The sequence below is a fragment of the Cottoperca gobio genome, unplaced genomic scaffold, assembly GCF_900634415.1.
Source record: "Cottoperca gobio unplaced genomic scaffold, fCotGob3.1 fCotGob3_200arrow_ctg1, whole genome shotgun sequence".
In the NCBI taxonomy this organism is placed as follows: Eukaryota; Metazoa; Chordata; class Actinopteri; order Perciformes; family Bovichtidae; genus Cottoperca; species Cottoperca gobio.
The window spans coordinates 389,691-411,033 of record NW_021166839.1 but is presented as its reverse complement, the minus strand read 5'-3'; the positions used below and the strand labels follow the sequence as shown (position 1 = coordinate 411,033).

At 42.8% G+C, this 21,343-nt stretch overlaps 1 protein-coding gene across 19 annotated transcripts in view; it reads right to left on the bottom strand.

The window, feature by feature from the left end:
* The window catches only part of ttn.1 (titin, tandem duplicate 1), a 221,661-nt gene that overhangs the window by 123,582 nt on the left and 76,736 nt on the right, over positions 1 to 21,343 (bottom strand). For 13 of the 19 annotated variants that reach the window (XM_029426565.1, XM_029426568.1, XM_029426569.1 and 10 more), the window contains 33 exons: positions 19,111 to 19,185; positions 18,857 to 18,937; positions 18,593 to 18,676; positions 18,364 to 18,438; positions 18,138 to 18,212; positions 17,642 to 17,677; positions 17,424 to 17,444; positions 14,651 to 14,701; positions 13,445 to 13,843; positions 13,011 to 13,289; positions 11,965 to 12,234; positions 11,745 to 11,884; positions 11,023 to 11,149; positions 10,603 to 10,869; positions 10,211 to 10,477; positions 9,780 to 10,043; positions 9,239 to 9,378; positions 9,017 to 9,143; positions 8,210 to 8,476; positions 7,456 to 7,722; positions 6,940 to 7,206; positions 6,068 to 6,207; positions 5,496 to 5,622; positions 4,855 to 4,997; positions 3,304 to 3,427; positions 2,890 to 3,156; positions 2,667 to 2,764; positions 2,359 to 2,527; positions 1,928 to 2,197; positions 1,550 to 1,816; positions 1,195 to 1,473; positions 483 to 891; positions 60 to 184 (listed from right to left, as the gene is read on the bottom strand). In XM_029426565.1, coding sequence (XP_029282425.1) covers positions 60 to 184; positions 483 to 891; positions 1,195 to 1,473; positions 1,550 to 1,816; positions 1,928 to 2,197; positions 2,359 to 2,527; positions 2,667 to 2,764; positions 2,890 to 3,156; positions 3,304 to 3,427; positions 4,855 to 4,997; positions 5,496 to 5,622; positions 6,068 to 6,207; positions 6,940 to 7,206; positions 7,456 to 7,722; positions 8,210 to 8,476; positions 9,017 to 9,143; positions 9,239 to 9,378; positions 9,780 to 10,043; positions 10,211 to 10,477; positions 10,603 to 10,869; positions 11,023 to 11,149; positions 11,745 to 11,884; positions 11,965 to 12,234; positions 13,011 to 13,289; positions 13,445 to 13,843; positions 14,651 to 14,701; positions 17,424 to 17,444; positions 17,642 to 17,677; positions 18,138 to 18,212; positions 18,364 to 18,438; positions 18,593 to 18,676; positions 18,857 to 18,937; positions 19,111 to 19,185 — 5,997 coding nt within the window. The remainder of the gene's footprint in view (positions 1 to 59; positions 185 to 482; positions 892 to 1,194; positions 1,474 to 1,549; positions 1,817 to 1,927; positions 2,198 to 2,358; positions 2,528 to 2,666; positions 2,765 to 2,889; positions 3,157 to 3,303; positions 3,428 to 4,854; positions 4,998 to 5,495; positions 5,623 to 6,067; positions 6,208 to 6,939; positions 7,207 to 7,455; positions 7,723 to 8,209; positions 8,477 to 9,016; positions 9,144 to 9,238; positions 9,379 to 9,779; positions 10,044 to 10,210; positions 10,478 to 10,602; positions 10,870 to 11,022; positions 11,150 to 11,744; positions 11,885 to 11,964; positions 12,235 to 13,010; positions 13,290 to 13,444; positions 13,844 to 14,650; positions 14,702 to 17,423; positions 17,445 to 17,641; positions 17,678 to 18,137; positions 18,213 to 18,363; positions 18,439 to 18,592; positions 18,677 to 18,856; positions 18,938 to 19,110; positions 19,186 to 21,343) is intronic. The other 6 variants (XM_029426576.1, XM_029426572.1, XM_029426580.1 and 3 more) reach the window with 4 other exon arrangements.

The window sequence follows — 21,343 nt, the reverse complement described above, 5'->3', positions numbered from 1 at the left end:
GTCAGCGGAGGAACGCTGAGCTCCGACAAACATAAAGAGCGACATATTGACGCACTTACCTTCCACAAAGAGCCGGGCTCTGGTCCTCCTCTCGTCCACACCGCAGGCGTATTCACATTCATCGTCCAGTCTGCACACTTTGACGATCAGTCTACATGTCTTTCCTTCTTTCTCCATGTGATATCTGACAACACAACTTTAGGTATTACTTCTCATAATCTTGTGTTCAGTTTATCCATTTCAATTTCTGTCACCATACATTTAGATAACTTTATACTGTAGCCCAATATTTAATGTATTTTCTTTTTACAATTCATGAGCTTTGTTCGAGGGAGCATTTCTTTTTCATTTTATAATGTAGAATAAAGTGCTTTTTATATAATAAATATAACAAATGTAATAAATATAGTAATATAGTGAATACAGTAAAGACAGTAAAGACAGTAAATACAGTAAATACAATAAATATAATAAGTATAAACCTCGGTCCTTCTCTGATCTCCCGTCCGTTCCTGTACCACTTCACCGTCGCCCTCTCTTTGCTCAGCTTGCAGGTGAACTCGGCGTCCTCAAACTCTGTGATGGTCTGGTCCTTGAGCTGCGCCGTGAAGTCTGTGGGCGCCTCACTGATGATCAGCTCGGCCACGCACTTGTCGTCTCCGACCACGGCGGTATACTCGCCCTCGTCGTCCATCACGCAGTCCTTGACGGTCAGCGTGTGTTTGAGGCCGTCAGCTCTGTAGACGATGCGTTTGCTGAGCGTCACTTCCTGTCCCGCCTTCATCCAGCGCACCGTCACCTCGGGCCGGTTCACCTTACACACAAAGCTGATGGTCTTCTTCTCCTGAGTCTCCACGTCCTCGATGGGATCCAGGAACTTCAGCTTCTCCTCTGTGGAGACACAACACATTTATATAAATATCCACATTTTAAAGGGAAATATGCAAAAACTTTGAGATTCAAATCTGTTTCTGTAGAAGGAAAGCAGCACGTAAATATTGTTAAATGTATTAATACTGATTTAAATCTGTCTGACCCTTTAACTCTTCCTCTGCTCTCATCCTGCCATCAAATTAATATATTAATAATATTTACTCCTGATCATAACTATTAATAAATATGAATGTTGATTTAAATGTTAGTTTACATGGTGTGTGTGTTGGACACACACTGTATATATATGTATATATCTACCTGCCACTCTGGCGCTGGCGCTACACTTGGCCTGCTCTGCTCTCTGATTGGTCAGCGTGATGGTGTAGGCGGCCTCGTCGTTCTTCATGGCATCTCTGATCCTCAGCGAGAACACGTTGTCCCTCTGAGCCATCATGTACTTGCTGCTCTCGAATATCGTCTCCTCGTTCTTCAGCCACTTGGCCTTCGCTCCCTCCGTGTTTGTCTCGCAGTTGAAGACGACCTCACTTCCTTCCTTCACTTCCGTGTCTTTAATCGGTGTGACGATCCTCAGTTTCTCTGAAAGACAAACCTCGTTAGAGCCGTGCTGGGAGAAAACTTCAAAGATTGTGGGGGAAGAGGAAAGAAGAGTTACCTATCACAAACAGATCTGCGGAGGCCTTCACGCCGCCGATGTGAGCGACGTAGCCTCCCTCGTCCTTCATTTCGCAGCTTTTCACAATAAGAGCTCTTCTCTTCCCTTCGCTGACGATGGCGTACTTCTCCCCGGCTTCCACCTGCTTGTCGCCTCTGAACCACTTCACCTCGTACGTGTCTTTGGAGACGGAGCAGGCGAACTCGGCCTTCTCGCCCTCCACCACCTCCTGGTTCTGAGGGCGGGCGATGAACTCGGCCGCCAGTTCTGGAGACGAGAAGAAGAAGAAGAAGAGAAACTTTGAGCAACTGTCACCAAGTTAATATTAATATTAAATGTCTTCTCTTTATATTAATTAAGTAATAATTAATCTCGTACCGTTGAGCGTGAGCGTGGCAGACGTTCTGACGCTCGTGCTCAGCCTGCAGTTGAACTCTCCGGCGTCCTCCATCCTCAGGTCCTGGATGATCAGGATCCTCTTGCGTCCGTCGGTGACATGCTCGTAGCGGCCGCCCTCTGGCAGCTCCTCGTCTCCCCGGTACCACGTGACCTCGGCGCCGGCCTTGGACACCTCGCAGATCATCTTCACGCTGTCGGTCTCCGTGCCCTCCACGTTGGACAGGTTCTTGGTGAAGCTGGCGGCCTCCTCTAAGACACACAGCAGCAACACAAGTGTAAACACAACGTAAACAACAACAACCAAACACGATGTATGAACAAAAGGTCCAGTTTGAATGATATGGTGTGTTTGCAGAACATGTTAGTGTCTGTGATAATATTAATATGAGCAGTGAGAGAAGAGTCCCCACCGATGACGGTGAGCATGCCGCAGGTTTTGGAGGTTCTGGCGTCGCACTCGTACTCGGCCTCGTCGTCGAACACCGACTTGTGCACGATGAGGACGCGCTGCACGCCTTTAGAGACGATCTCGTACTTCTTCCCCTTCCTGATCTCACTACCGTCCTTAAACCAGCGAACCTGCAGCGACATTTACCATCAGTCATCATCACAGGTCTACGTTTATACGTTGATATGTTTATACGTATAAATATTCATATATTCAATATTCATTCATATATATTCATATTCTGAGTGTTTATCAGGCTGCAGGTCTCACCTTGGCCGACTCTCTGGACACTTCACATTCAAACTTAGCAGATTCTTTCTCTTTCACCTCCACGTCCTGCAGAGGCTTCATGAACTCCACATGAGGAGCTGAGCACATTAAACACATTTATTAAATATATTTATTAAAAACATTTATTTATAATATAATAATGTATAATAATACAAATATATTAATGAATAAAAAGTGTAAATAAAGGAAGTTCTATCCTTACGTGTGACCTCCAGGAAGCAGGACGTCTTGAAGTCTTTGGCGTCACACGTGTACATCTTGGCGTCGTCCGGAGAGCAGTCGAGGATGACCAGCGCTCTCTTGCGTCCGTCTACGATCATGTCGTACTTCTTGGTCTTCCTCACTTCCTGTCCCTCTCTGAACCAGTGCACCTCTGCGTTCTCTCTGGACACCTCACACTCCAGCGTGGCGTTCGCCTCCTCCTCGACTGTCTGGTCCTCCAGCGGCTGGGAGAACTCCACCGCTGGTTCTGCACACACACACACACACACACACACACACACACACACACACACACACACACACACACACACACACACACACACACACACACACACGTTAGCATTATCACTGTACGCGTTGCGTTCACTGTCTGTGCTGCGTTCGAGGGACTCACGTCTGATGATGAGCTGAGCCTGAGTCTGGAAGTCTTTGGAGGTCAGTTTGACGTCTCCAGCCTCCGACAGCTTCACGTCACGGACTGTCAGAGCGTGAACTTTCCCCGCCACGCGCGTCTTCACCTGCACAAACACAGCGCACTTTAACCTTCATATGCAACACTCAATATAAACTTTATCTTCTTATTTATTTAAAGACTTAAATATAAACTTTATTTATTTAAAGCAGTGGTGGGAACCTCCGGCCTCCGGGCCGTATACGGCAGCGAGACCATTTGACCCGGCCCTCGAGGTAATTCTACTACAAAAAAAACAAAAAAATCCAGACGGCAATAGACGGGCGATTGACTGTTTTTTCTGGCCAAGCTGGATGCAGAATGTCACACTTTCCAGGAGAAATGGACGAACGATTATTTCTTTGTAGAAGGCCAGTGTGTCTAGTTTGTGTGGACGTGCTCGCGGTGATATATAATCACGAGCGTCAATACAGCAGGAAAAATGCCGAACTGCACGATCTGAAAGGACAAGTGCGTTTGGATAAAGTTAACGCTCTTCGGTGGAGTTTGGCCCAACAAGCAGCTCTCTGCAGACCGGAACAGACTGTTGCACCACTGCTGTGCAGTTATCACTTTATTTATATCACTTGGTACTTATATTATGTTTTATTCTATTTAATTATTGTTTACTGCCTTTTTACTTCATGTTCTTCTGCTGTGACGAGATAAATGTCCACGTTGTGGGACTAATAAAGGATTTCTGATAAAACAGAAGATACAGGATACAAAAGTTGCTTTTTTGCATTTAGCATAAAAGAAAAGTGAAATGAACGAGCTGCGTCTTAAAACAATGTGCAGAAGTTATGAGTTCAATAATTAGTACGACCCTCGAAGGATGTTGTGAAAATAAAATGGCCCTTGATAGGAAAAAGGTTTTGTGTTTCTGTTTATTATTTTATTGTTAACTGAGTTTCATGCCATAATTTTGTGCAGACAAGTGCTAACTAGCTAATGCTAACGGTGGCTCTCTACATATAAGGTGGTGACAGTCGGAGTGTGTGTGTGTGTGTGCGTGTGTGTGTGTGTGTGTGTGCGTGTGTGAGATAACAGCAGCTCTTCTGACATCTCAGATTATTTTTAACTGCAGCAGAAGACTGTAGAAGATACGTTAACATGTAATTCAGTCTCTTAAACTGCTTCTGTTTACTTTAAGAACAGAAATGTAATCTTTTTTGTTATAGTTTCAAGTTGATTTAAAATAATAATAAAATGATCTCCGCCCATTTTTATTTTTAATTTCTAATGTTTAAAATTAAACAAAAAGAGTAATTAACATTACCTAACATCCTCTATGCTAAAGTATTATACTGTAATTATTATTATTTTTATTATCATCTTTTTGATGGGTTTGTTGCAGACTCTACAAAGATCTGCATCTTCTCCTCATTCTGTCTGATTCACTCCTGAAATCTCTTCTTTGTGTAAAACTGTGAGACTTTCCCAGCAGCAGGAACGAGTTTCAGTTTATTCCAACATTATAAACGTGGGACTCACCCGATCACTGGCCTCCATCTTCTGACCCCCTAGGAACCACTCCACCTCGATGCCTTCGTACGACAGCTCACACTCGAAGGTGGCCGTCTCTCCGGCCGTCACCGTCACGTCCTTCAGAGGACGCAGCAGCCCAATGGACCGAGCTGGACAACAATAAGACACGGTTAGAGGACCAGCATGCATCTGTCGCACTTTGAGAAGCAGCAGAGAGCACTTCAGATAAAGCAGTGGCTAAAATAACCTCCGGCCAGATTGGCTGAGAACTCACAGCAGATACACCACTGCAGAACTCAGACGTTTGAAAACGCTTCAATAAAAACCTTTAATTATTCAAACATTTACTGATAGCAACCGTACTTTATATATTATACACATAAGTAACTTTACTGACTCGAGAAGAAACTAAATGTATACGTACATTTTATTGAAACTGTATTTTTGTCCAAATAAATTATAATTTGAGTAAAAGATCAAAATTATCTTGAAACTTCGTACAAAAAAAGTGTGAAAACATATTCCTCACAACTTAGTAAAGTGAAAACCTAAAACTGAGTATTTTCTGTATTTTGCAGGATTCGAGCCCTGAAAGCCTAAACAGCTTTAAATCGGAGTAATAAATCAAATGAAAAACGTCCTCTTACCTTTCACTCGGAGCTGAGCTGTGGATTTAGCATTGGCGGCGGTGAAGTCGACGCCTCCAACCATGTCCATACGGACGTTATAGAGGATCAGCATGTGCTTGGTTCCTTCCTCCTTAATCTCCACATCCTGAAAGAAAACAACGACATTCAGTGTTGGAAGAAGTACTGAGATATTTTACTTGAGTTAATACTTCATTATTAAAATACTCTTGCCTTAAGAGTTAGATTTAAATTACAGTACATAAGTGTGGGGTCCTGGTGGCCCATGAATGCTACGTGGACCAAAATAAAGGCATAAAACCTCCAAAATAAAGTTACAAAAAGTACATAAGTATTAGCAGCAAAAGACTTTAAGTATCAAGTTAGAATAATAAAGTAGCATAAAACACTCAAGAACAAGCACGTGTTGTTTATTGTATTTAGGTTCATTACTTTAGTAAATGTACTTGTGTTTACTCCCTCGCAGGCGTCTGCAACATATATCGTCAGAAACATCTATTTAGTAGTATGTAAATAAATATGTAGTAGTATGTATATAAATATGTAGTAGTATGTATATGAAGCAGACTCACAGCGCTTTGATGCAGAGCTTCTCCCTTCAGTTTCCAGTTTCCGTGCACGTCCTCTTCTGAAATCTCCGTCTCAAACTTGGCTGTTTCTGTCTCTGTAACCTCAACACTGTACAACGGACGAATAACCTTGATGTCCCGCTCTGCAGGGGAGGAAGACCAGGAGAAAAGATCAATAAGATTTACAATTATTACAGAAACTGTAAGCAGTTGTGGAGTTCAAAGATATTGAACTGAAAGTTTTATTTATCTGAAATAACAATGAGATTCCTTCCATGACACATCTACTATTTCTGCTGTAATATATGGTGTACCTCAGGGCTTGGTTCTTGGTCCTCTGCTCTTCTCTGTTTACATTATATTATACTCATTTGGCAGATGCTTTTGTCCAAAATGTACTTAAAACAAGTTTTTAGATTTGATATAAGCAAAAGCTTCATCAAAAAAATGTCTCAAAATTCAAACAAACCACTAAAAAGCAATACGCTGATGATACGGCAGATAAACTGGCTTTCACAGAGCTTCATGATCCTTAATCTTAAAAAATATGCTGGTCATTGCTTTGCTTGACATATTCATCAAGTTTATCAACTCTTGGCAATTGTGAGATAATTTTAAGTTCAGACAATCTTGCTGTTACTTTTGATTGTTTCATTAATACTTGATAAATGTATTATTCTAGATAGAAACAAGAGTGAGATATTGAAAATAAAATATTGAAATATACTAATAATAGCGTGTTCATAGTGCTACTGTACAATTTTAGTTATTGGCCAAATTAAAGGCACTGGCCGATGATACTCTGCTTTATAAAGGAAGATGATCACATTAATATTTAGACATTTGGCCGTAAAAAAGTGAATGTCACGATTTACCTTCAATGTTCAGGTTGGCTGAAGTTTTATCTGAGCCACAGTCGCAGGTGTACTCTCCGATATTCGCCTTCTCCGCCTTCCTGACTGTCAGGATGCGCTTCTTTCCGTCGGTGCTGACGGCGATGTTCTTGGAGGGAGTGATCTCCTTCCCGTCCTTGAACCATTTGACGTCAGTGATGGATTTGCTCAATTCACATACTAGCTTCACTTCGTCCTTTTCCACGGCCGTGTAGTTCTGCAGCTTGGTGGTGAAATACTGGTCACCCTCTGCAGAGAAATAATATCTTTAAATATATATATATATAATAAATACATCTGGGACTCTTCTGCACTAAAGGGTGATTTCTGTTTATGGATTTCCGAAACTCTTGATACCTTTTCTTGTCTGTATTACCTTGAACTTTTTTTAGCAGCCAAAATTTACCAGCCATTTCAGAAAATGACCGAAACTTTGAATGTTTCCATGTCACCAAACAAACGGACGATAACCAAACACACAAGCTACTGAACACTGACCGATGACGGTGAGCATGGCGGTCACGGTCTTGTCCATGGCCTCCACTTTGATCATAGACGTGTCGTCGATGGTGACCTCCTTGAAGGCCAGCGTGTGGATCTTTCCGAGATCCGACATGTGGACCACCTTGCTGGGATGCAGGCGGACGTCATTTTTGTACCAGACCACCGTGATCTTGTCGTGTGAGAGTTCGACACTGAACTCGGCCGTTTCGCGCTCCTTCACCGTCACATCCTTAATTGGTTTAGCAAACTCCAGGCGAATACCTGCCACAGAAAAAACAACAGTCATACATCTGAAATAAAAAATATAAAACCAACAAATTTCAGCTAAAAGGCTAAGAACAAAATCTGGGTGAAAAAGACAAAACACGAGAATTTGGGTCAAACTTAAATAAATTGGTTAAAACCCCCAAATTGTGGGTACAACCTGACACAAAAATTCAAGTACAAAGCCATGAATTTGGGTAAAAACATTAAAATAATTTGGGGAAATAAAAGTAATTCAGGGTCAAGACCCAACATGGGAATTTGTGGCAAATGTGGAGTTTAAATGTGTGTTAACGCTCCCAAATTTGGGTTAACCGTTGCAAAGGTTAAATAAAAACTTAAAAATGTGAAACTAAATTATTTATCAAATTAAAAACTCACTCTGAGAAAATACTCGATAATAATCCATATCCTATATTTAACTAAAACTATTGTATTTTATTTGTATTAAGCCAAAAGAGCCGTTTATAAAACCCAGAGTTACCTTGTATGACGAGTTTGCCGGTTGTCCTCTTGTCCTCGGCCTCAAACATGTACTTTGCCTCGTCCTCATAGGCGGCCGATCGTATCACCAGCACATACATGTTTCCTTCCTGGATCATCTCATACTTTTCGTCGCTCTGCAGCTCCTGGGAACCTTTCAGCCAGCGGAAACTCTTGGGGGCTCTGGACAGTTCGAGCTCAAACCTCGCCTCGTCTTTCTCGTACACCTGAACGTCACTCATCGGCGTGAGGAAGTTCATAGGAAGTTCTGAAGGGAAGCACGCATAGAGCAGAGAAAGTCACGCCGACAGATAAAGTAAAGAAATACTCAAAAAGAGCATTAAAACAAAATGAGAGTCTGTAATCAGGATGGTCAGTTGGATTGTACAAAATCTACACGTAATTTCTGTTGTTGCTTCGTGACAAATGGTGATAATATAAACTGTTTACATTCAAATGTATTCTACAAAAATATCAAATATGTGGTTGGAAGTATCAGGTCAGAGCTGGATGGAAATATTCTGAGTTGGGAAAATGACCAATCTGTATTTGTTTGTAAAGATGGCCGCTGAGGTTTCATTTGAGCTGATCCGTTAACTGTGAGCTAGCTGGTTTTAATCTGTGAACAAGTCACATTAACTTATGGAAAGGGCCAGGGTGCAGGTCTACGCTCTCTAGTACCCTTCTAGATTCATAATAAAAGTGTGTTTTTAGATATTAATCTTTGATATATTGATGAAACATTATCGGGCTGGTTGAGGTCTTTTAAAAGGAGGCAGAAGATGAAGTCAGGTTGCTGTTGGTTTACCTTTGACCTTCAGGTTAGCAGCACACTTGGCATTGGCGGCGGCGTACCCCACCTCGCCGGTCATGGAGACCTTACAGTTGTATAGGATCAGCGTGTGTTTGCCGCCCTCTTCGATGATGTCCACATCCTGTCACATAATATTATGTTAATCACTGAGAGGACCTAATTTCTGTTTCTGTGGCGTCACATCAATGTAATGACAATAAAACAAATTGCGCTCACAGAGGAAGGACTGAGGATTTCTCCGTTAAGTTTCCACTGGCCGTGCAGGTCGTCCTCAGAGATCTCCACCTCGAAACGAGCCGTCTCTCCATCAAACAGCTCCACGCCATAAATGGGCCGAACAACCTTGATGTCACGAGCTGGTGGTAAAAAACACAAAGACTGTTAAAGTGTCTCACTTTAACAAAGCTTCTCTGACATCCTTACAGGACAGAAGTGTCCAAAAAACTGTCATAAAAATATTAATAATAATATTATATTTCCCACTTTCACTGAATTGCATTTTTTTTACTTCAGTCCTGATCGGAACTATAAATGTTCACAATTTTGTTGGTTTTATGGAAAAAAACACAAACATTTAACTTTCTGTAACTAAATGTGAGGAGGGATTTTATCTTTATTTCTCCAGTGTGTGATGTGTAAAAGATTATCACCATAATAGGAAGCAAGATTTTGTTAAATTCTGCTTTCAGATTTCAGGTACAAGGTTTCACTTGTTTAAAACAGAAGAAGAAGAACATCAGGACTTCCTTCCGTTTACCTTCGATGTTGATGTTGGCCATTGTCTTGTCCGTCCCGCAGTCACATACATATTTTCCTTTATTGCTCTGCTCTGCCTTCTTCAGGACCAGAGACCTACGCATGCCCTCCGACTTCATCACCACCACCTTGGAGGCTACGATCTCCTTCTCGTTGTGGTACCACATGACGGGGACGTCTTTGCTCAGTTCACAGTCCAGAGTCACCTCGTCTTTCTCCGTGACCGTGTAGTCCTGCAGCTTCACCACGAACACGGCGTCGCCCTCTGCAACAGAACCAGAGTCAGTCGTGTATCAGCTCACCTCACAAACACTGACAAGGTCCTCCAAGAAATGTCGAAAGAAAGAGTTAAAGATGCAGGAAACCGCAAACAGACAAGAGACAGCATGTTGTAGAGACGGCCACAGTAAATCAAGAGGAGAGTGTTGTTACCTATGACAGTCAGCTTTGCCATGGAGTAATTTCCTTTGGCCTCTGCCCTTATCTGGCAGGTATCATCTAGAGTCAACGTCCTCATTTCTAGACAGTGTTTCTTTCCTTCCACGTGTGTGAGCACCGTGCGGCTCACGTGGAGTTTCACTTCGTTTCGGTACCAAACCACGGGCACGTTGTCGTGCGTCAGCTCAAGCTCAAATCGCACCGTTTTACCTTCTTTCACCGTTTGGTCCTGAAGCTGCTGCATAAATTTCAGCCTCATGCCTGCAATACATGAGGTGGTGCACACACACAGGGGGGTTTGTCGGTGCCATCGGACACTTTAAAGCCACAAACATGGAGAGACAACCAAGAGGAAACAACAGGAAGCGTTTCTGTCCAACACTTACCTTCCACCGCAAGCTGAGCGCACGACTTCTGGCCCAACACTTCCACCGTGTACTGAGCCTCATCGTCAAACTCACAGCTGTTTATGATCAGCATGTGTTTATTTCCATCATCCAATATTTCATATTTAGGGCTGGGGGTGACGATGTCCACCCCCCTGAACCACATGACCTTTGACACCTCCTTGGTGACGGTGCATTCAAACTTAGCTTGTTTCTTTTCAGGCACAGAAACGTCCTTCAGCGGCTGAACAAAGCCCATTTCGATCTCTGGGAGGTGCGAATGATTCAATTATTCACAAAACAAAAACATAGCCGTCACTTTTCTTACCATGCTCCTGATACTCCCACGTTTTCTGAGACCCACAAAAGCAGCAGGCAACAGAAACACAGAGTTTAGGTTCATCTGTGTGAGGCACATACCTTTGACGGTGAGCATGGCACTGGTGACAGCGTTCAGCGCCTGATACGACACTTCACCCGCCTGATCCAGCTGCACGTGTTTCAACGTCAGGAAGCGCTTCCTGCCTTCAGCTTTAATGTCGCAGCTCTGAAATAAAACAAGCTAATACTTCAGTTTTATGAAGAAAAACTAAAACTATAATCCTTCAATAAATCTCAAGCATTTTACCTTTATTTTAGTACCATTGAAGGTAAAAAAAAAAATTTAATTACAAAGTCCGGAGAAGGTGGTAATATTCTGAGAAAGAAACTTGAGAATTTACGAGGTTAAAGACAAAATTTACGAGAATAGAACTTGAGAATTTCTGAGCTTTTTCTTGCAAATGTATAATCTCAGAAATTCATACAAATGTTCAGATCTATTCTCAGAAAATATCCCAAATTTATCTCGTAATTTCCCCACTTTAATCTCCAAGGATATTCAAGTTTTTTTCATGTGAATGTACGACTTTAAATTGTGAGTTTTTTCTTGGAATATCACCCCCTTTCCCTGGCTTTGGAAAAAAATATGTTTTAACTACAATGGCTCCAATACGCCGTCGTACTCATCGACTATATGAGTGCGTGACCTTGTCTTTCTCCAGAGTAGACTAACTTTCATATTTGGCATTCTTTACAGGATTTTCTTTGAGGTAAATACGAGAAGTGCCAGATTTCTTATCTGCTGTCAGTTAAAAACTCACCGGGGACCTCAGCAGCACCTGGCCCCTCAGTTTCCATTCCCCGACTACATCCTCCTCAGATATTTCCGTGTTAAAGTTGGCCTCCTCCTTCTCCACCACCTCCACGCTGGAGAGAGGCTTCAGGATCTCCGCCTCACGCTCTGAAACATCAAACACAGGAAGTTAGATCTCTCACCTCTGTGGACATCTTCTCACATGGGTTTGTAAATGTTGCACCGACCTCCGAGCGAGAGCTTGGCCGAGTATCTGCGGTCCTCCACCTCGATGGTGTAGTCGGAGACGTCGTCAGCCTGGCAGTTGTTGATGGTGAGAGTCATGTCCTGCCCGTCTTTGTTGATCTGCACTTTGTCCGAAGGAGCGAGCTCGTTGTCTCCTTTGAACCACTTCCAGTTGGGAGTATCCTTGAACAGCTCACATTTAAACGTGGCTTTAGCCTTCGGCTTCACGTGCTGGTCTCTCAGAGGCTTCACCAGCCAGTCCTTGATGATTTCTGAGAAACACAGAGAGTAAAAATTGTTTAAACAAAGTGCAAACAGTTTGTAGGTAGAACCAGAAATACCAGAGCGAATCCGAGCCGTGTGAAGTCCAATACTGTCTGAGCTTTCATTTTAAATCTTAAATTAACTTTTATCTTTATCTGGCGCAGTAAACATGCTGAACATTAAACAGTGATGAAGTTATATCTTACTGCAGGCAGCATGGCAACATTTAACATGCTTTGAGAAATGTCGTAAGTGTTTTTACAGTGATTAGCAGTTGTACTCTGGGTCCTAAACTAGCTGATAGTTATTATCATGTTTGCAGCTCAGTCTGTAGCAGGATTACAGGACATTTCTGTCTGATTTACAGGAAACTGGAAGAGTGCAGGACGGGCCATGAATGAACAGATTACATTTTTGAGCGGATCCGAATCACGGAGCGTATACACTCGTTAAGTTTCACATTCGTGAACGCATCTCCGTGCTAAGTGATCATCTAGTTCCTGATGTTATCACGGGAAAACTTCAGGGAAAATCAAGAGATAACCTGGGACGGTAGCGGAGTATTAAACAGGTTTGAAGATTTAGATTTAAGTTTAAAGACAATTAGAGATTCTTCAATATCTTCCGATCTCCTGAATGTGTTCATTATTTTAATGTTTTATAGCGAATTGTAATTTATTCATATATATTCCTCATTTTATAAAAACTCTTGGGATTTAGACGAATCACATGGCAATTATCTACGAAAAGGGAAGGATGGACTTTCCTCCCGCTGACTGCTTACCAATCACTTTGACATTGGTTGTGGTCTTCACGTCCTCCTGTCCAACCACCTCACACGTGTAGGCGCCGGCGTCCTCCTCGGTGGCGTTCTGGATGGTCACAGCGTGCTGCATCCCGATGATATTAATCACCAGCTTTCCGGCCTGTTTCTTCAGGAGGGCGCCATTGCGCTTCCAGACCACGTCTCTCTCTTTGTTCAGCTCACAGGTCAGATACATGGGCTGACTCTTGATACAGGAAGTCTCTGGCTCCAGATCTTTCAGCCACTTTACAGGCAGCTCTGCACAAACACACAACGTCGTTAACAAAGTGCAGCAGTGTCTGGGCGTCAGTCAGTATAGCCAGCACCGTACCTAAAGTCGGTGACTCTGTGATGCAAACAAAAAGCACAAGCAATAAACTAAATCAAACTCCTTAAAATCATTTATTTCTTACCTTCAACGACGAGCTTGGCTGTGCATGTTATTTCCTTGCCAGCGTTCCTGGCCACACAGGTGTATTCGCCTGTGTCCGACAGCTGGACGTCAATAATGTTCAACTTGCGATCTTTTCCATCAGCTGTGAACTTGTGCTTGGGGCCCTCGCGGAGGTTGCTGCCGTCTTTCATCCACGAGGCGATGGCAGTGGAGGGTGACACCTCGCACTCAAACACGGCAGACGAGCCGATGGACTCGGCCTCCTGTAGCACGATGTCCTGAATCTTCTTGATGAACTTCAGGGGGACGGCCTTCAGCTTGAATCCTCCAAAGGGTTCCTCCGGTGGAGACGGACCCTTTCCGCCGGGCCTCAGGCCGCGGCCCCGGCCGCCGTCACCAGGAGACGGGGTTTGTCTCGCTGCAACGTCACAGACAGAAAGTTAGTTTCACATATCACACATTGCACCATCGGATGTTTTAAGGACCTTGTGCCTACCGTAAATTAGATGCAATTCAGTTTTCATAATCGCACATTTAAGAACATTTAAGCAAACAAAAGCCAATAAAAGAGTCTGTTAAGAGTCCTGCAGAGTCACTCTTCATGAGCTGCTGCAGGGTTATTTGAAGAACCCCAAAAATACAACGCAACATAAACAACAAACCACACATACAACACGCAAAGAGAGAAAGATGAAGCGACTGTGAAGCTAAGTACCTGTAATTAAGGCTTTGTTGTGTCTATATTAAGACAGAGCAAAGGTCGTAAAATACGGTCTGAACATTGATACCAATGTCAGCTAAAAGTAGCGTCCCTAATGGCTAACTAACCATTATTTTCCATAACCATTAATCAATTGGTCTATAAAATGTCAGGAAATACTGAAAAATGTCCGTCCCAGTTACTCAAAGTCCAAGATGTCTTTAAATAGCCAAAGATATTCACTTTAATATGTCAGAGAAAAGAAGCAGATCTCCATCAACTAATGGTTGTAGCTCTACAGGAATGTAAAACATATTGCTCATTGGGTCTGGGTATCAAAATGTAGCATTTTACAAGAGTTTTGCCTGAACGACATCAAGATTACAGATCTTTCCGTACCTGACAGACTTACGTACACATTTCTAAATGTTTGACACTATCACAAAAACATTTGGTTTTGTTGAAGAGTAAACACACAAAGAGCAAACGTTAGTTCACATTAGCTCTAACGTCATGGTTTCATACCCGCGAGTCCTCGGCCTCTTCCTTTAGCTGACTCCTCTGAAGGTTTTCCATCTGGACAAGAAACAATAAGACAAGTTTTAAGTTTCTCTGTTTGAGATTGCTGTTAAACGTTCCAGCAGAAATCAAGAGAAAGATTTGAGCTATGCTAACATGCTAAGTGAAACACATATTCACATGAGAACATGGAGGGGACATTACACAGATGAAGAGGATAACGATGGAGGGACTAATTGATGAATAAGGGGACAAGATGATGGTTGGAAGACACTAAAAGTTGAGGTGAATGACATGAAGACTCAACACTTTAAGGCTGATGGACAACACATTTGAGGAAAGACATATGAAGGGCAACATGAGAACATCACATAGATGAAGAGGATAAAGATGGAGGGACTATTGGATGAATAATGGGACTAGGGATGGGAATCGAGTTCTTCCAAGTTCTTTCCGGCGGTTTGTGCACAATCTGATCACGTTTAAGTTTGGGACCGGAGCCATAACCGCTATATACTCTTTTTCCACCAAACTATTTATCAGGAAACAACAAAGAATTGGATAACATCTTACAATTCCCATCCCTACATGGGACAAGATGAAGACAAACATGGATTGAAGACGATGCAGGAAACTGAACGTCGTAGTGAATGACATGATGACGGACAGACATTATATGATGGACAGTATCTCAGTGGATGGATGGCGGCTGAATATATGAGCTCTGGTTGATGTGATGAGGGTTAGATGAGTTTTTTGAGATGGATGAGGCTTCAGAGTCATCAGACGGGGAGACCGCCGGCCTTCGCCTCACCTCGTTTGGCGCCAGGCATGCCTGGAGTCTCCAACGCCCCGTCCACCCCTTCACCTTCCCAGTCATCAGAGGGGACCAGCTCCCAGCCCCAGGCCTCGTCCTCCTCCTCGCCTTCCTTTAGTTCAGCCTCCTCTTCGAACACCTCCTCCTCCGGCTGTGTGGGCACCTTCTGCATCTGCACGGCTCCAGGAGAAACCTCCTTCCCCAGGGGGATCCGCCCTTTGGCAGCCCTCTCTGGTTGTAAATCCTCCTCCGGTGGCGTTTTCTGCGGGACCTTTTTGAGCGTAATAGCTTCGACTGAGTCTTTTGATGAAACACTCTTGGGAATCCGTTGGACTTTCTCAGCACTTGGCTTCTTCTCAACGGGGACGTGCTCCAGCTCTTTAGGTTTCGGCCTATCGACTTTTGGTGACGGCGTCTTTTTTAACTCAACCTTCTTCAGTTGCTCGATATGTTTGAGGGGCTTTTCTTCTTCAACCTTCTCTTTATGCACTCTAGGTGAAGGAGTCTTTTTGAGTTTGATACCTTTCTTCAGGATGTCTGTTTGCTTTTGTGGGATCTCTTTCTTTCCTGGTGGACTGGGCATCTTGTGAACAGTTTCCTCTTGAGGTTTCTCATCCTCTTTTTTAGGCGTTGCAGTCTTTTCAACTTTCCTAGGCTCTTTAGGAGTTTCCTTTCTTGGAGTTTGACTGGGTGCCTTTGTGTCCACAGGCTTTGTTTTCTCTTCCTCTGATGCTTTATCTGGTTTTTCTTCAGTTTTGGTGAAAGGTTTCAACATGACCTGCTCCTTCTCTTTTTCTGGTGTGGAAATCATTTTAGTTTTTCTGCAAAGCTTGTCGGCAGCTGTAGGTTCCTCCTCTTTGGGGACCTGATCAACTTTTTTCCTCTGCGGGATATGCTCCTGGTCTTCCCCGACGTCAGGAGTTACCTCAGGACTCGAGGCGGGAGCAACTTCTCTGTGTTTTATTGCAGCGGTGGGTGGATCGCTCTGCGGCGTCTCCACTCTCTTGTATGGACTGCGTTCAGTTTCTGTGTTTGACTCCCCTTCTATCTTAGCTTTTGCAGGTTCAGCTGTCTCGGGTTTCTCAGGTTTTTCAAATGGTTTCAGAGTCACAACTTCTGGCTCCTCCTCTTTCTTTGGCAATATCTTTATTTTCTTTTTAGTTAAATCTGGCTCAGGTTCATCAGCTTTTGGCGCTTTAGGGGTTCTGATCCATCTCAACTCTTCAACCTCTGGCTCCAGTTCTTCAGGTTCCTCTGTGTGTCCCAGGTCAGATTCTTCTTTGGCAGCGGTGAAGACTCGTTCGGTTCTTCCCACTGTCAGCAACTCTCGATCTTCTCTATGGCGAAGTTTCTGAACTGTCTGTTCTGAATCATAATGCCTCGTCACTTCCACTTTATGAGTTATGACTTCCTTCTCCGGCTCTTTGGGCTTAGTTGGCACCTTCTTTAGTTTGATCTTTTGCGGTTCTTCTTCTGGTTTCCCTGATTTTTCAAATGATTTCAGTTTGGCTGAGTCTTTCTGCTCATTTGCTTTTGGCAGTTTAGTTATTTTCCTTTTCTCTACCTTTGGCACCTCTGGTTCTTCTTCTTTCTGTGGTTTTGGGGTTCTTGTCCATCCCATTTTCTCTGTTTTCACTACAACTGCAACTTTTTCAGCTTCCTCAAACTGGCCTAAGTGAGCCGTCTGCTCCTCTGCCGTGAAGACTCGTTCAGTTCTCCCGAGTGTTATAATCTCTCGATTTTCTCTCTCGTGAAGTCCATGAACCGCCAGTTCTATGTCCTGATGATGCATCACTTCTGATTTATGAATTACGACTTGTTTCTCAGGCTCTGGAGGTTTCACAGGGACCTTCTTCAGCTTAATGACCTCCGGCTCTGGCTCCCTCTCTTTGGGTGCTCGGGAGAACTTACTCTTCAGCTTCGGTGAGTCGGGGGTTTTTGTCTCTTGAACTGGGATCTTACCCTTTTGCTTAAGAGGTGGCACTGTGGTTGAGGCAGTAAATACACCTTTTATAACATTCACATACAGGCAACTCAACATTTCATCAAACACTCTAACAACAAAGAAATCACACACCATTTAAACATGTAAAACAAGAGATATCTGTAGTTTATGAGAGAATAACTAACAGCAAGATTTTACTTCCCTTTTAAAATGAAGAAGCTAATATTTAGTATACCTTTAGTTGGTCCAGGTGCTGATACTGGTTCCTTGTCTGCAAGAATTGAAATACAATCAATGTAAGTATACACAATACAAACAAAAGAAGGTTAATTTAATTTATGACACAGACACACACTGAAAGTGTGGCATGCTTTTGGTTTTCTCGTCATTGCACGTGTTCCAAGTTACAGTAAAGTAACTCCAGATGCACAAAGAGATGTTTATAAAAACATTTCTGAAGATTATTTGGACTCATTCAACAGATACTGTTAACATGAAACACATATTAGAGAACATAAAATGGATTTGTGTTTATACAAACAACAGATTTAGACAGAGTTAGACATTGAATGCATTTCTTCAATCAAAGCTCAGATTTCTTTGTATGAAGACTGAAGCGGTCACATAATAAATCCTTCGAAGTGGGAGACAAACAGAAGAGAGCAACATAATATACATAACATAACATGTATACATATAACACAAATAAAAAGCTACAGAAGAGACGTTACCTTCAGGTGGAGAGGCTTCCGGAGAGGCCTTTATGACTGGTGGGGCGGGTTTCTTCGTCACCGGTGCAACTTGAGCTACAAGAATGCCAACTTAATTAAATCACTGGCAAGACTTGGTGAACGAGCTACTGACAGATACTCAAACAAAACAGTTAAAGGATTCATACCAACAGATGTCTTTGAGGCAGGACAAATCAGAAGATAAACAACATACAGAAGAAACTACCTGCAGGTGTTATGACTTTCTCTGCTGGAGACTTTGGTGTTGGTGCAGATGGTTTCTTTTCCTCTGGAGGACACACTTAGGAGCACAAGATAGCAAAGGTCACGACCAAGAGAGCAGAAGATGTGACAGTCACAAGACAATAAACAGATAACAAACAACATGGAGGACTTCTATCTTAAGAAACACATCAACACAAAGAGTGGACAGTGGTGCAAAGTGAAAGAAGTACCTGCAGGAGGAGCCACTTTGGCTGCAGGAGCTGCAGGAGCTGAAGGCTTTGGTGCAGATGGTTTCTTCTCCTCTGGGGGAGACACTTTAAAATACAAGATGCCAAGATCATGACCAAGAACAAGACAACAACACGGTCAACCAAGACAGACAGTTGCACTGAAACAATGCAAGATAAGACTGAGGATACCTTGTGATCAGTCAGCAAAGAAGACAAACGGACATTTAGTTCACAACAACATACAAAACCAAGTGAAGAAACTACCTGCAGGAGGAGCAACTTTCTCTGAAGGAGCAGGAGCTGAAGGCTTTGGTGCAGATGGTTTCTTTTCATCTGGGGGAGACACTTTAAAATACAAGACGCCAAGGTCACCACCAAGAAAACAAGACGCTTGGTCAAAACATAATGAGTTACACAACAAGTAAGACAATAAGGACAAGATTAAACAAAGGAAAAACCACATGGCTGACTCTTGATGAGCTAGCAAAGATGAGGACTGCAGAAAGTAAAGTAACTACCTGTAGGAGGAGCAACTTTCTCTGCAAGAGCTGAAGGCTTTGGTGCAGATGGTTTCTTCTCCTCCGGAGGAGATACTTTGGGAAAACAAGATGCCGAGATCACGTCAATCAAGACTTATTACCGCTTATTAGACTTATTAGATTAAGACTATTAGGCTTATTAAACAGCACAAACAGCTAGAAGAAGTGACAATATGAAGATGAAGGAAAAAAAAAACCTCAACAATGAAAGATGTTAATAGACCAGAGGTTCATTAGTACATGGTGTATCTTTGTAGAGCAGTGATATTAAAACATGTTACAAGGACAAAGGACGACGACGGCTTACTGTAACGATAAGTGTGAAATGTACCATTTTTGACCCTACTAGAAGATGTGTGAGTGCAGTAAATGTTAAAAGAGGGGTTGATCTAAAGACGACCACAAGCCTACGCGGCTCAAATAAGAAAGAATACCTTTCTGAAGATTTTGTTGTTCACATTCCTTCTTTGTTTTCTTGTCATCTTCTCTTGTTTGTGGAGGTGTAGCTGCAGCAGCTCTCACTTCTTCAGAAGAATCAACTTCGAGGGTGATTGTTTTTTGCGCCAGAGAAGAGGATTTCTTGGAGAGAAGGGTTTCTTCTTCAGGGGGAAGAGGTTTCTTCTGTGGGGGAACTTGAGATTGTTTAGTTGGAGCAACCTTCGCTTTAGTGATAGGTTTCTTGGGTAGAGTGACTTCTTCGGGAGCAGCTTTGGGAAGTTTAGGAGATGTCTTTTTTGTAGGCAGAACAGTTTCTTTTAGTGGTGAAATTTCTTCCTCGAGATGGGCTGTTTTCTCAGGTGGAGGGATTTGATCTGTGCCAGGGGGTGACACTTCTGTACTTGCTGGTATAGATCTTGTTGCTGGGACAAGTTCTTCTACAAAGGACACTTCTGCAGACACAGAGGTTGGTTTCTCCAGAGGTACAATGTCTTCAACATACATTTTTACTGCATTGATTACTTCCCTTGAAAACTCCATCTTCTTAGGGATTATTACTTCGTTTTGGGGAGGAGAAAGAGTGGTTTTGGGAAGGATTTGGGGTAAATCTTGTTCAGATGTACGAGGCATGGTTCTTTCATTAGGAACTTCTTCCACAGCTTGCTTGGAAACAGTGACTTCTTTAGGCTTCTTTGGCGCAGTGATTTCTTTAGATGTAGAAGGTTTTACAAGATCTTCCATTGGAGTTTCTTCTTCGATGTCTTCACAATGTACTGAGACTATTTCTTTCTGCTTGGTAAAAAGAGAGGGAACATCAGTTCCTACGAGTTTCTTTTCTTGAGGAGTTTTCTTATAGGACAGTTCCTCTTTTTGGGATGTGAATCCAGTGTCAGGAGAAGGAACTTCTTTCTTTGTGGAACGAGTTATTTCAGGTTGAGATATGACGTCTCTTTTTGATTGAAGAAGGTCAGCTTTCTTTATAGGTGGAGGGACAGACACTGAAGACATTTTTTCTCTCTGGTCCACTGCTTTGTCCTTTGGGAACTCTTCATCATGAGCTTCAGTGTCCTCCAGTTTATATGCTGGTTTAAAATCCTCTTGTGGCTCTTCAACCTGCTCACCCCCACCGTACCTTGAAGCAACCTCATCCTGTTCCTTTGCAAGAAGCATTTGTTGTCTCATCTCCCTTTCTTCTCTCGCCATGGACTCCCTGACCTCCACTTCTCTTTCATACATCCTCACTTCCTCTTGCCTGTGTCCAACTTTCTCTGCCAAAGAAATCCTCTCTCCATGCCCCCTCTTTAGAGACGACTTCCTGCTGTCTTCAAGCACTTCTGTCGTCTGCTTAAGATCCGTCTTCGTGGGAACTGGAGTAATTTTTAAAATATCACCCAAGATTGAAGATTTGCACCATGGAGCGGTGGCCAAGAGGAAAACACAAGACAAAAACCATCAAGATACAAAAACACAGATTTCAGTGTGACATATAATCTACTGTGAGCCTGAGTATTATGAATTACTACCTCTCTGCTCTGGAGTTTCTTTAGACTTTGGCTGGACTAATACTTTTCCAGAAGGAATAACCTCATCTGGTTTCAGGGACAAATAAATACAATTAGTCAAACTACAAAAAAAGTGACTTTCTAAAAAGTACCTGAGGAACATTTGTAAGTTTAAGCATACCTTTGATGGATGTACCCGCCTCTGGCTTTGTTATAGCTAGTGCTGTTGTTTGCTGTGGTATCTCCCTCTGTTTTACTGTTTTGGTAAGTGA